The 13,898-nt window shown below is 34.1% G+C and overlaps 1 protein-coding gene across 1 annotated transcript; it reads left to right on the forward strand.

The window, feature by feature from the left end:
• The first annotated feature begins 343 nt into the window (after positions 1–343).
• On the forward strand, positions 344–9,633 carry LOC121411735 (60S ribosomal protein L31-like). The gene is made up of 5 exons (XM_041604574.1): positions 344–443; positions 4,348–4,448; positions 7,530–7,655; positions 8,621–8,733; positions 9,550–9,633. Exons 1-5 carry the CDS (start codon positions 429–431, stop codon positions 9,582–9,584), a joined length of 390 nt encoding a protein of 129 aa, XP_041460508.1. The 5' UTR covers positions 344–428; the 3' UTR covers positions 9,585–9,633.
• The last annotated feature ends 4,265 nt before the right edge of the window (positions 9,634–13,898 follow it).

Consider the following 13,898-nt stretch of genomic DNA (forward strand, 5'->3'; position numbering starts at 1 on the left):
GTTCTCTTTAATTGCATTCATATCGTTCGTATAATACATTTGATGCATTAATGTAAAAGAAATGATTACCTGTTTGGAATGAATCGAAGAAAAAAAAATGTCACTAAAAATTAATTCTAAACAAATATATATGATCCACTCACAACATTAATTTGCAGGAGCAGATTGCTTGAAAAAAAAATGACAACCACGGATTAAAACTCATCAAATTGATTAATACATGTACATCTATAATTCAGAATGGAAACATCTGTTCCTAATTTGAATGATGGAGATTATTGGATGGTGGTGACAGTTTCGAAGATGAGCCGAGCACAAACAAAACATACCCACTGAAGTACTGTACACCGAATGCATAGTCCTCGCTCGATCCATGCATGCGCAGATGACATTATGTGTTGAGCGCCATCTACGTTCTCTTTTAGCTTATGCTAATATCCAAGGTATTTCCACTGCATATTTTTCTTTCGAAAAATCCACTTTAATCTTGGTTATTCAAAGTAATATTCATAAGATGACTTTAGTGATCATGAAACAATATATTATTCATGTAAATTTTGAGATAATTTCTGTAAATTATGCCCATATATCATTAATCTATAACATTTCCCTATCATCAAGTTAATCGGGCGAGAGCTCGAATGCGAAGGTGAACTGAATACTGCACAAGATTGTCACTTTTGTGAAGTTCTAATAGATTAATATGCATCAATCCAGTCTGAACTCATCATTTTTTTAACTGCATTATTTATTAAAATATAAGTTATGTACAGTTATTGAGCGAACAATTTATTGATTTGTTGTTAATCACGAAACATTTCCAGAGCATAAAATTGAACCGTCTGTAACTTGCACATCGTTGCCCCACACCTTAATTTTGGTGTGTGTAAATTTGGCACGCGCCTGTCGCGATGTCGATACGATTGTATCGTATGAAGTGGAGATCCCGGATTCCCAGAATTCGGAAAGGGGGAGGAGGGGGCGCATGTCTGCACACCCTTGTGCACATCTCAAGTGACTGTTAACTTGAGCCGAGATCAGGGTGACCAGAGTCAGACATCCCTTAATATTTCCCAGGCCAGCCCACTGCCCAGGATCGTTCTGTATTTTGCTCCTTTGTCTTTGACGTCCTTGCGTTTGGGCAGATGTTTTTGCCCCCCCCCCTTGTGGCTGTGGAAAATCCGAGTACGCCACTGCGAGACACCTATTTCATATTTGTCCTGTATTTCAGAATATTGAACAAAATATAGTTAATACATTTAGAAGTGAAGAATTTTAATCAAATATAATCAACACTGCAACAGATGATCAGGACAGTAGTCGATAGAGGCGCTGGTCAGAAAATTGGGATCGTCCCAGTTTACAGGGACTGTCTCAGTGTATAAGGATTTCTTCACGCAAGAAATCTAGGAATGCTCATTCACCTGTCATTGTCAAGTGCTGACACCAATCAAGTGTGCTAGTCAATGTAAACATCACGTTTCATAACAAGATTATTGGAAGACGGTAAGTCATGAAAAATAGACGGTGAACTGGGGCCGGCAGTGGGGGGAATTGAGGTCACTGAATCTATTATTAGCACTCTCAATTTCCGTAATTGCTGTCTTTGTCCCGTAGGGGGAAGTGAAAAAAAACCGTCCCCATAAACAAGGACAGTCTCAATTTATCAAGACATGATTTGTCTTGGTTTATGAGGATATCCTTGTTTTCTTGGACAATCCCAATTTTTGGACCAGCGCCTCTACTGATGATGAAGAGAGACAAGAATAAAAATTCCCAATGAAGGCAATAGGCCTAGGGCCTAACTGTAAACTTTTGCAAGTTCTGCGGTGCAAACAAACTGGTCTCCTGCTTGTGTGTGGTAGGCTAGCTACTAGCTCCGCATGTAGGATCGATCAAAGCAGATTTTCAATGGTGCAAACAATCTCACGTGATAAAACAGTTTTTCCATCAAATAATCACAAAATCAGTGGGAAATTTTTATATTATGGATTCAAAACTATTATCTGACAATGGTCAGATTTTACTGATTTGGTGATGTAATCGGAGGAAAAATTCATTGAGTTTTCATAACTAGATCTAGTTTCAGTTTTCGATTAAGTCGTGTGACTGGTGCGAACTTTGTATATGGGATTGGAGAGATGCCTGTGTGATGCTGCGTTATGTCATCTAATTCTTAAAGGTCAAGTCCACCTCAGAAAAATGTTGATTTGAATCAATAGAGAAAAATCAGACAAGCATAATGCTGAAGATTTCATCAAAATCGGATGTAAAATAAGAAAGTTATGACATTTCAAAGTTGCGCTTATTTATAACAAAATATTTTAATGAAGGAGCCAGTTACATCCAAATGAGAGAGTTGATGATGTCACTCACTATTTCTTTTGTTTTTTATTGTTTGAATTATACAATATTTCAGTTTTTACGAATTTGACGATTAGGACCTCCTTGCCTGAAGCACAAAATGTTAAAATAATGGAATTCCATGTGTTCAGGGAGGAATGAAACTTCATTTCACATGACAATGACGAGAAAATCAAAATATTTCATATTTCAAACAATAAAAAACAAAAGAAATAGTGAGTGAATGACATCATCGACTCTTTCATTTGGATGTAGCTGGCTCGTTCATATAACTGTTTTTGAGAGATGAAGCGAAACTTTGAAATGTCATAACTTTCTTATTTTACATCCAATTTTGATGAAATTTTCAGTGTTTTGCTTGTTGAATTTTTCTCTTTTTATTCAAATCAAGTTTTTGTTGGGGTGGACTTGTCCTTTAAGTTTGACAATGTTTCACTTTTAAGTTTTATTCATTTCTAAAACATTTTACTTTTTTAATTATAAAATATGCCATATTCAAAACCCCAAATATTAAGATTTTTGTTAGATGATTGGATTTTTTTATTTGCTTGAAGTTTGAACTTTTTTCCTCTTTCTTTCTTTCCTTCATTCTGTTCTATCTATCTTTATTTCCTATCTTTCTTTCCTGATCCTTCTCTTTCTGTTCATTTTTCTTTCCTCCTTTCTCATACTTTTCTTTGTTTTTAAAGTTCCCTTCCCTTTCTTTCCCTTTCCCTTCATTCTTTCTTTCCTTAAACTTTTCTTTGATTCCTTCTCCCTTGCTCTCCTTTTTCTTTTTGTTCTTTCTATTTTGTTTTGAGAAAAAAACTTCGAAATTGTGTTTTTGCACTTATCTCTCAACTTTCCCTGTTTTAACAATGTGCACAGCCAGAACGGAAAGTGTTGGACAGTTTGGACTGATATTTTCTCTTTGATAAACTTACTGGCCAACTCCCAGTTTTTTTAATGTATCAAAGCCTTGTTGCATTCTAAGCAAAATTCCAATCAAATAAGTTTAGGAACATCAATATTCATATAAATGTAAATTAATATAACAAAGTATAACTGAATATTCAAATATACAAACAAAAGATATATATTATATTGACTATTCAAACTATATGCAAGTTATTTTCTAAGCTTGAGTGCATCAACTTAACATTCTAACCAATCAGAGGAGAGAGGTGGAAGGAGAGGGAGAGTAATAGAGAGAGGAGTGAATAAAGCTGTATGAATGATGGTGGAGTGATTTAATACAAAAGAACCCTGTGTGAGGAGTGTACAGCAGTTAATGTGTAAGAGAGAACTGTACAAGAAGGAGTGGAATTTAGGATGAAAGGGTGAATATAAATGAGGGATGTTCTATTAGAAAAAAGGGATGATTCCTTAATAAGAGTGGAAAGAAATATCTACAAAATCAATCCCTACAATGACAATGTCTGATATTTTATTCATAGAATATAAAATATATATTTGAATTGCATCATGTCCATGTAAGAAGGCACCCAGGGCAAATATATGACCGAGAGTCTATAGTCAACAAATGGAACATTATAATACCCCCCCCCCAAAAAAAAATAACATTGCCTTGCATGTGCACAACTTACTAGGCTTACACACTGAAATAATATCACACAAACAAGAATAACAAAGAATATCAAACATATGTTAACCCCCCAAAAAAAAAGCAAAGAAGCTTCAGTTGAAAGTGATTTCCATGGTAATAATAAAAATTAATCCAATTTTCCCATTGTCAGTAAAAGTTGAGCTTGAAGATGCTGAAGAAAAACTCTTCATTAAGTTAACTTTCTAGAACATCGTACGAAACAAATGTGGACTTAAAAAAAACACTTTTTCAACTGATGTGAAGCCTCAATTGATAATGACATCTATAGACTATATGAATATAAAAAACATGCCTAATTTTCTATTTGCTTAATACTTTATTATCTAATATTTAACATTACATTGATATATCTTTACCATGTTATCATCCACTTACAGATGGTGAAAAAGGGATCAGAGAAGAAGAAGGGGCGCTCTGCCCTCAACGAGGTTGTCACTCGTGACTACACCATCCATCTTCATAAGCGCATCCATGGCGTGTAAGTTAAAGAATTTTGTATTATTTCTCATGTCATGTTTCATGGTATGGAAGACTTTTCAGTTCAAACCTTGAATTCAGGCTCTGTCAAGGCTTTGTCATTTACCCCCCCCCCCTTGTCCATTCATTGCATAGTTGAGGTTGCTATTAGGGGGTAAAAAGATGCAGAATTACAGATTGCTGCAACTTGGTCAAAAGGTGTACTCCTCCAAACCCAGTCAGTGGACTTTTATTTGGAGGAGGGGTGTATTGTTTATGCAAAGTTGCCATGTGGATAAGTTGTCAAAAATCCACCATAATATATTTTGGTTCACAATCCTGCTCTTACATACATCCTTTATGATGAAATGTTGATGAACATAAATTTACATACAGGATAATAACATTACATGAAGGTGAGATTATGCATCACAATTACTTTTAGTGTCTCCAAGAATTCTTTGTACACTACATACAACAATGCAAAATTAGAAGATGAATTAAGTTGGAGATAATAAATCCTAGCTTGGCTATCATAAAATTAATGACTTATATGCCATATGAAAGAGGGAAATATAGACTTTGTTTTGCACCTAGTTGAAATTTGTGATCTATCTCGAATGAATGAATATGATTTATGAATCATAATATGCAATAATGCATATTTTTCAGACCTTTCTGATCGTTGAAGCATAGCGTGTAATGCTTCAATGATCATAATTTATATTTCCTATTTTCCCAAAGATGAGATGATATGTTTTTATTTTATATGCAATTCGTTAGTATTTTGATTGGTATTACGTACATGTATTTTGCAAACGCTGTGCCTGTTGCCTTATTGACTTTTGTATAGGGGTGCAAATAGATTCATTTTTCATAATTCATTTCTTGCCAAAATGAATATCAAAAATGAGAAAGAAAGTGTGCCCTATGTTTTGCGCCATGTAATCATGTATTTCGCCATGTAATCATGCATTTCGGAAACTATTTTATTTTGATTGGATGGATACTTGTAACTTTTGCCTCACTGACTTTTGTACAGGAATTTAATTAGATTAATTTTTCATTTCTCGTAAAAATAAAACGGATGAAAAGGATGCAAATTTTATATGGAATGAAAGCATGTCATCTCGTCTCTCAAAAAAGAAAAAGTCATGATCATTGAAGAATTACGAGTTATGCTTCATTGATCACAGAAATGTATAAAAAAAAAATATGTATTCTTTGATAATGAATTATAATCTTTCATTCATGACTGATCATTTACAACTAGATGGAAAACAAAGGCTATAAATACTCTTCTCTTTTATATGATCAATGTATAATACAATTTATGAAAGCCAGGTTATCAGTTTGTGACTTTGATCATATTTGATCCACTCATTTGGCAGTGTTTTTAATGTACACTACAAATAATACCTGTGTACAATGTAAATAGAATCTGCATAAGTTGACCTTTCATAAGTCAAATAATTCTTGCAGTTTATGTCATCAAGAGTTTTAATTGTCTTTAGGCCACCGCACACCTTACAATTGGTTTGCGATTCGATTTTGAAATAAAACCTTAATGGAATTTAATTTTTATGCTAATATTGAGACACGGAATATCTTACTGTGTAATGTTCTAAATCATTGTACGACTATGCAATCTAAAGCGAATTTAACATCCAGTCGTAATGACATAGCAATCGTACGATTGGCTACAATTTGAAACCAATTTGGCCTTTACTCCAAATAAAGAATTGTTATTAGTATTCTTTCAGTTAATTTGAAACTCGAAGAAAAAGATACTTTTCATTACCATTTTCAGAAATTGAGCAAAATGTGATTTATTCCAAAATCGGATTGTGGCTCAGTCGTAAGATTTGCAGTGGCCTTTAGTTGCCGATGTACAAGGGTATTGACAGAAACACAGAGCAATATGAATGGCAGATTGGCAGACAGGAGTCTTATTAATATCCATTACTTTCAAGAGGGTCCCATGATTCACAAGGAAAATAAACTCAATTTCTGTGAATTGGGAAGTAACAAATACTTCTTCCTCACTTGTATTAGGTTGCATTTCATAAGTTGGGTATGCAAAAAGGGTGGCGTATGAACAATTTTCCACATGGTGCCATGGATAAATTGTTGCTACATCACATCATCTTGACCAAATTTATTGAGTAATATCTCATTTTGAAGCTAGAACTATAGGCTAAATATATTACTATGAATTAGATCAATACAATATAAGGAACAAAAACTATGGCACATTAAGTTTGAAGTAACAGGGGTGGCGGAGCCGGTGGATGCGGAGCCGGTGGATGCGGTAAATGATAAAATATTAATTAAACCTAATTAACAACTTACTATAATATGTAATATGACCATTATCCTCATATTTCTGGGCGTTTTACAGCAGGGAACAACTAAATGTCATAAAAATTTGACAATTTTGAAAATATGCAGCATTGGAATACATGTGTATGTCAGCTCTGATCTGCAACCTAATCAATTAGTGAACCGGAGAGATTTGGTTAATTATCTAATTTGTAATCTTAATTTTTAGTACAAATGTTGTGTATCATTGCAACAAACATTTCTACCCATGATGTTGTCATTTTGCCAAGCATATAAATACAGTGACAGGTATTTGGGGGGCAAAAATGTGAAATTAAATACTGTTAATTAATTAGTATAATTAATATGCATACAACAATAGATAATTATTCGATTTTTGGTTCAGATTTAATTATTGATGTTTCAAGATTATAAATGCAAAATACTAGGGTGATCCAATGTTGCATTTACTTTTGACACCATTTTATGTGCAGCAGGTCCAATTTGAGAAAAACACATTTCAAAATTCACATTTACATTGACGTCTATGTAATAATTAGCTGTTAATTAGTCATTTTAAGGAAAAATAAAGGTATTCAAGACTTAAAACTTTTTCATTATTTAGAGAATGGTAATAGCTATAACATATCAAAAAATACAATTTTTGACCATTTTTACCCTGTTCGCGAAATTGGACCACCTTATGACATGCGACCATTTCTGCTGCCACTATAAGAGCTTTACCATCATGATTGTTATATCCCCACTTATGACTATGCAGGACTTTCAAGAGGAGAGCCCCACGTGCCATCAAGGAAATCCGTACCTTTGCCACCAAGATGATGGGTACAGAAGACATCAGAATTGACACCAGGCTCAACAAGCACATCTGGTCTCAAGGCGTCAGGTATGATAACGTAAAACAATTATATAACTGTTGAGATTTGGGGACACAAGTACTGTAGGGCTGAGTCAAAATTTTTAAACGCTGTTCAAACGATTGTGGAAAGCATAAACATTTGCCTATTTTGACAACCATTTAACCTGTATAGATCTAAGGTCCAGGGGGGGGTCCAAAAGTTGCTGAAATATCACATTTTACATCTTTATATTCATAAAGTGGCCATGTATTTTCCATCTTTCCTTGTAATTGTTTTGATTTAGTTGGTAACTTCTAAAAAAATGAAGAATATTCACCTCTTAACTCTGAAAAATTGTTTTATGATGTTACACTCGGTACATATTGCAGTCTCACATGTAGACTATCATGGTGTTGACAGAGTGTAAAACAATAAAAAACTATCAAACGATCAACAATCGTTTTCAGTTTATGTTACAAATATAGGAATAGTGATTGAAATATTTCCATTATTTGTCTTTTTTGATTCCTTCAACTTCATTTTTGATTGTATGAGAAATGGATAAATATCTTACTGAGTGATCAGCAAAAAAAAAATAAAAAAATTGAATTCATATTTCAAATTCTTGGATGCCCAATTGATTGACCTGTGAGATTTTTTTCCCCTCAGTTTTTCCTTTTGTACTGCTGTAATATAGAAGCGTACCCTAAAGGAAAGTGACCAAGAAATATTGAAATCGATGATGGTCAGAAATCCGATTTTTCTCTTCAAAGTCCATTTTCTAGTAAAAAAAAATTCTTTACTAATACCCCATTCATAAACCCATCCTCCAATTATCCGCCTAAGAGTAATTGTGGATAATTCAATAAAAATTGCGTTCACAAACTCCGAAAATAATCCGCACCTTATGCGGCTATTATCCGCATAATTGGGTTTATGAAAGGGGTATAAGCTTATCATTGTAATGGTATAAACCTCTTATAAGAATGTGTCTTGTCTTGTTTTCATACAGGAGTGTTCCCTTCAGGGTGAGGGTAAGGCTTGCCAGGAAGAGGAATGAAGATGAGGATTCCCCACACAAGCTATACACCCTCGTCACACACGTACCTGTACCATCATTCAAAGGTAGGTTCTTAACCACTCTTCACGTACTTGAGAAGAATCCGTAATCAATTCAAGCATTTCACAATTCATTGTTTATAGGAGGCCTGCGAAGAAGCACTAAATCAAACTTGGTACTCTTGAAATGCAGTTGATAGTTTTATGCCTTCTTCAAATAATTGGTGGAAGAGGTTACTGAAGTGCGTTGTTAAATGTAGGGCGTTATGATTTGTCTTTCTGACATTTTCAAAATTTGTAGTAAGTCACAGGCAAAGTCCATTCTGATTAAGAGTGGGGTTTATGGGAGAAAGAGGTGGAAATAAAGATAAATTAATAAGTAAAGATAAATATTAAAAAAATTAAAATAACAAATCATTGAAGTGTTCCAACAGGCAAAACATAGTGAAAAAGCAATTGTGTATAATGTGTCTTTTTTTTTATTCACACTAGGCTGGGATGTATAGATCTGACACAATGTGATTGTCGGATATTGTACTATCATGTTATAATGAAATCAAATTCAGTCGCATATTCAAATAGCTGCAAAACACAAGCTTAATTCATAATGAGTTTCTGTTTGGTGGAATACTCTTGGATGCTCTGTGAAAATGCTGATATTATAAGTGGCATTTTGAAGTCCCAATTTATTTCATGAATACTGCTGACATTATCCATGCAGAAATAGCTAATTGGCATTGATTTCATTCACAGTACGTTCAACCCTATGTGTAAGTTTTCCTGAATATTTTCCTTTCTCTTAAAAAGAAAGAAAGAAGAGATTTAAAACATTCACCAATAGGCTAATTTCTTTCCATCCCCCCCCCCCTTTGTATCTTTCAGGTCTACAGACAGTGAACGTGGACAACCAAGATTAGATATTAAGATCAGAGAAATAAAAGAAGTCATTCGCATGTGTACATGGTAGAAACAGTTTATCATCTGTGTAGTGCTTTGGAGTCTATGCGTGTCGTACAAACCTTTATGGTGACTCTTGCTTGTTTTGCGAGCAGTGTGTATTTTTGTGTATGCACCTTTTGCGAAAAGAATTGATTATGTAAGTATGACAGCATTCAGAAGCCAGTGGAAAGAGAGATTGTGAAGGCACTGTAAGAAATGTATGAATGTAGAAATTGCTGGACTGTGGGGGTGTTTCACATTAATAATCAAGTTCAGCTTTGCATTCCTCGTTTCGTGTGGTGTATCATTGTATGATGAATAATCCTTAGTTCAGTGGTCAAAACATACTGAATTAATTTATAATGCCCTTGAAAATTATTAATGAGATTATGCTTGGTGTGCGATACCATAACAAATAAGTCACCACTGGCACTTCTGCCATGGGTGTACATACAACTTGATTATTTGTGGAATACCCCTCTGGTGTTGTATGAATGTGAGTTGTTTTACATTTAAATTTAGTGACTTATGAAATATCATTGGACCCTTAAATAGTTTATTGCCACTTGGTTGAGTGTACGCATTGAATTCTAAATTCATTGGTCCAATCCTGCATTGTCTGATGCCCTTTTGGTCTCATCTCACTTTGTCTTATTCCATTTTATATATAACTAGTGTATTTAATAACTATTTGATCAAATAAGGTCACTATGAAGAGTTATAATTACCATTCATGTAGCTACCATGGAAATCTTAATTGTGATTGGCTGCTGAGCTCTGTATACCATTGTAGTTGCCATTACAATAAATTTGTAAGTCTTGTTAAAACGAGCCCTTTTATGCTCACATCTTCTATTACCCATTTACCACTGGTAATAGACCAAATGGATCAATATATTCATTTTTTTGTTATATCCGTACAATGTTTTATACTAAATGTTTATTTTGCAAAATGAATTTGGGATGATAATAAATACACGAAATGGAAAATCAAGTGATGATGTGATAAAATGGACATTAGATCGGCATACTGTAGTGATGAAAGATGAATTAGACCAAAGGATTTAGATGAAACAAATGGCTGCAAACCCAATGAAATTGATTTGGTCTGATTATTCGTTATCAAAAAATTTATAAACAAAATAAGAGAAAATTGTAACAATGGAAGTTTTTTATTAACTTTCTTTAATCCAGTAACATATAAGACAAAATAGTAATACAAGTAATCGTAACTGCATCTAAAACAAAATGTGTACAAAAAAATGAAAATATTGTAATTTTGTACATTTTTCATGTGACACCCCCCAGATTCCATTGTACCAGTTTTTCACTTCATGTTGTGAGGTATTGTCTGAATATCACTGCTGATGAAATATGGTGCATAGGCATGGAGTGGATTTTGATTTGTGATGGATAGGTTCTGAAAGTATGTAGTTGAGTGGAATTCAGCGTAAATCAGAAGAGGGACTTGCCTTTGACATGGGTACGAATGTAAATAAAGGAGAGTGAGAGAGATGAAGGTGGTGAGAGCTTAATTTATAAATGAGTACTAGAATTTATATGTCCCTTTTCCTAGAAACAGAGTGCATGGATAAGGGCTCTGGGGTGTGAGAGTTCAGATTTTTTTTTGTTTTGATTTTCAGCTTAACTTTAGCCCTTTTTTTGCTTTTCTCTGTACAAAAAGAATGGGAGCTCATTCTATTTCAGACTTTTTCACCACTCTTCAGCTTTTTTCAGATCTTTTTATTTGTTACCACTCACACCCCTGGATTATACAAATCCAGTGTGTTTCTATCAAGGTCCATTGACTATTCGTAAGGCTAGCCGTTCTGTATAACCTCTGGTGGGTGTTTCATAAAGTTTTTCGTTAGACTGGTGATCCTTGTGGTAATTGGTATAGACACCAAAATGTGCATTGGCGATGTTTTAGCGCATAAGAAATGTTCACCAGTCATTCTTAAAGTTGCTCTCACGAACAACTTAATGAAATGCCCCCTGGTCCTGATAGGAAAAATGTGCATTGTTCATGGGGGGTATCATATAAGGGTGGCTATTCATAATTCACATGTAGCACAGAAAAAGATTCATTAAAGGGTTACTCCAGGCTGAAAATAATATGATTTGAACAGATAAAGAAAAATCAGACAAAACACTGAAAATGTGATCAAAATCGACAAGGAATAAGAAACTTATGGCATTTTAAAGATTTGCGTTATTCCCGTGAAACAGTTTGAGGCATGTCTTCGTGAATATTCAATGAGCTAAGTAACTGATGATGTCATATCCCCACTTTTGTATTTTATTATTTGAAATTAGGTTCATTCATTTTTTTTCCTTCAGGAACCAAAAATACTGGAATATCAACTGATTGTATGCAGTTATTTCATGATTATAAGGGAGACGTATCACTCACAAACGTATGGAAAAATTTAACAATTGTGATTTCATGTAATAACAATTGTGATTTCATGTAATAAAAAGGAAAGTGGGGATGTGACATCAGCCCATCTAATAAATATTCATGACGACGTGCATAATTATAACTGTTTTCACAATATATTGCTAAACTTTGAAATTCAATATCTTCGATATTTGTTATCCAATTTAGATGAAATTTTCTGTGAATTTACTCAATTTAGATATAAATATTTTCAGCCCAGACCATCCCTTTAAACAAGATCATAAAGATAGAATATATGAAAAGGGCAGTTCATAGGCTTCTTGAGGGCCGCTGTTCATAATCAAAGAAGGGTCACTATTCATAAATAAAAGTTCATAACAAAAAAAAAACTCGTCGCCGGGACTATAGCTACCTTCATACATTATTAACAGCAGGTTTCTTTGATTACACTATCATCCCTCTTTCATGATTGAAGGTAGTTTTCATAATTATATAGAAGGGGCACTAAACTCATTGGATACCCTTTTACATTATGATTAACAGCCCCCTATTAGATGATCACTAATTCTGGGGCCTTTTTTCCATCACGAACAGATTCTTTCTCTGATTTGACTTACGATTTTATTTGAAGTGAGCAACCCTCTATAATTATTTCAATATTATGAATAGCAGTCCTTATGATAAATGACTCTATTGGTGAATTATATCAACACTTATTGACAATGTTATGAATCGTGAATCTTATGAATAATGGCCCTTTGTACTATATGACAAGGGAGCCTTTTCGTTAAAACGAACGGACCATCTGAATGGTGGTCATGCCAGGGTGTTTGGATATGGGGAAGTCGAGCTAGAAAAGGTTAATAAGTGGTGTCTTTTTGTCCTTCAATTTACACATTGTTAAAGGGGGTAGGATGAAGTAAACTTGTTTTATGTGCAAGCATGGTGTCCCTCTTTTAATGACAGTTCCTCCCTCTCCTCTCCCGGCCCCATCTCGAGATCTTTTTTGAAGGAGGGGGGGGGGGGCGCTCTCTCTCTCTTACTCTTTTTCCCCTTTAATTCTCTTCACCTCTCTCCCTTTTTTTCTGATCCCCTCCTTTCCTCCCCTATATTATATTTTAGCGTCTTATAGATAAGGAGAAAAAAGGAAGTATTAAAAGGATTAAGCTCTGTGAATGATACAACTTACCATGCTTACGGGGCGGTGCTACATAGGGCCACCCCTATTATTTTATACAGTTGGTGAATAAAGGGATGACAATGAAAGAAAGGTATAAAAAGAAAGGTATTGGTCGTATTCATGTAAGAATAAATGGCTTTACCATTAGGACGTCTCTCCTATAAAAATACACTAGTACTGCTGCTTGATTCCTTGATGAATAAGGGATATCTAGTTCAAGGTAATTTAAAGGACAAGTCCACCCAAACAAAAAGTTGATTTGAATAAAAAGCGAAAAATCCAACGAGCATAACACAAAAGTTTCATCAAAATCGGATATAAAATAAAGTTATGACATTTTAAATCTAAATTTAATCTAACAAAATAGTTCATATAATTATGCACATCCTGGTCGGTATGCAAATGAGGAGACTGGTCACGTCATCCACTCACTATTTCTTTTGTATTTTATTATATGAAATGTGATATTTTCCAATTTTCTCCTCATTGTCAAGTGAAATGATGATTAATTCTTCCCTGAACATATGGAATTAAAATTATTTATTACCATAATGGTTCAGTCACGTTGACCCTTATAGTCAAATCTGTAAAAAAAAATAAACTAATGTATAATCAAACAATAAAAAACAAAATAATAGTGAGTTAGTGAATGACTTCATCGACTGTCTCATTTGCATGCCACTGAGTTGTGCACGATACCACTGTTTTTGT

Source organism: Lytechinus variegatus, chromosome 1, assembly GCF_018143015.1.
Source record: "Lytechinus variegatus isolate NC3 chromosome 1, Lvar_3.0, whole genome shotgun sequence".
NCBI lineage: Eukaryota > Metazoa > Echinodermata > Echinoidea > Temnopleuroida > Toxopneustidae > Lytechinus > Lytechinus variegatus.

Bases quoted from the DNA above. Each gene is read 5' to 3' on its own strand.
- LOC121411735 (XM_041604574.1), top strand. The intron at 7,656-8,620 runs GTATGATAACGT...GTTTTCATACAG, and splicing joins ATCTGGTCTCAAGGCGTCAG to GAGTGTTCCCTTCAGGGTGA. The intron at 8,734-9,549 runs GTAGGTTCTTAA...TGTATCTTTCAG, and splicing joins ACCTGTACCATCATTCAAAG to GTCTACAGACAGTGAACGTG.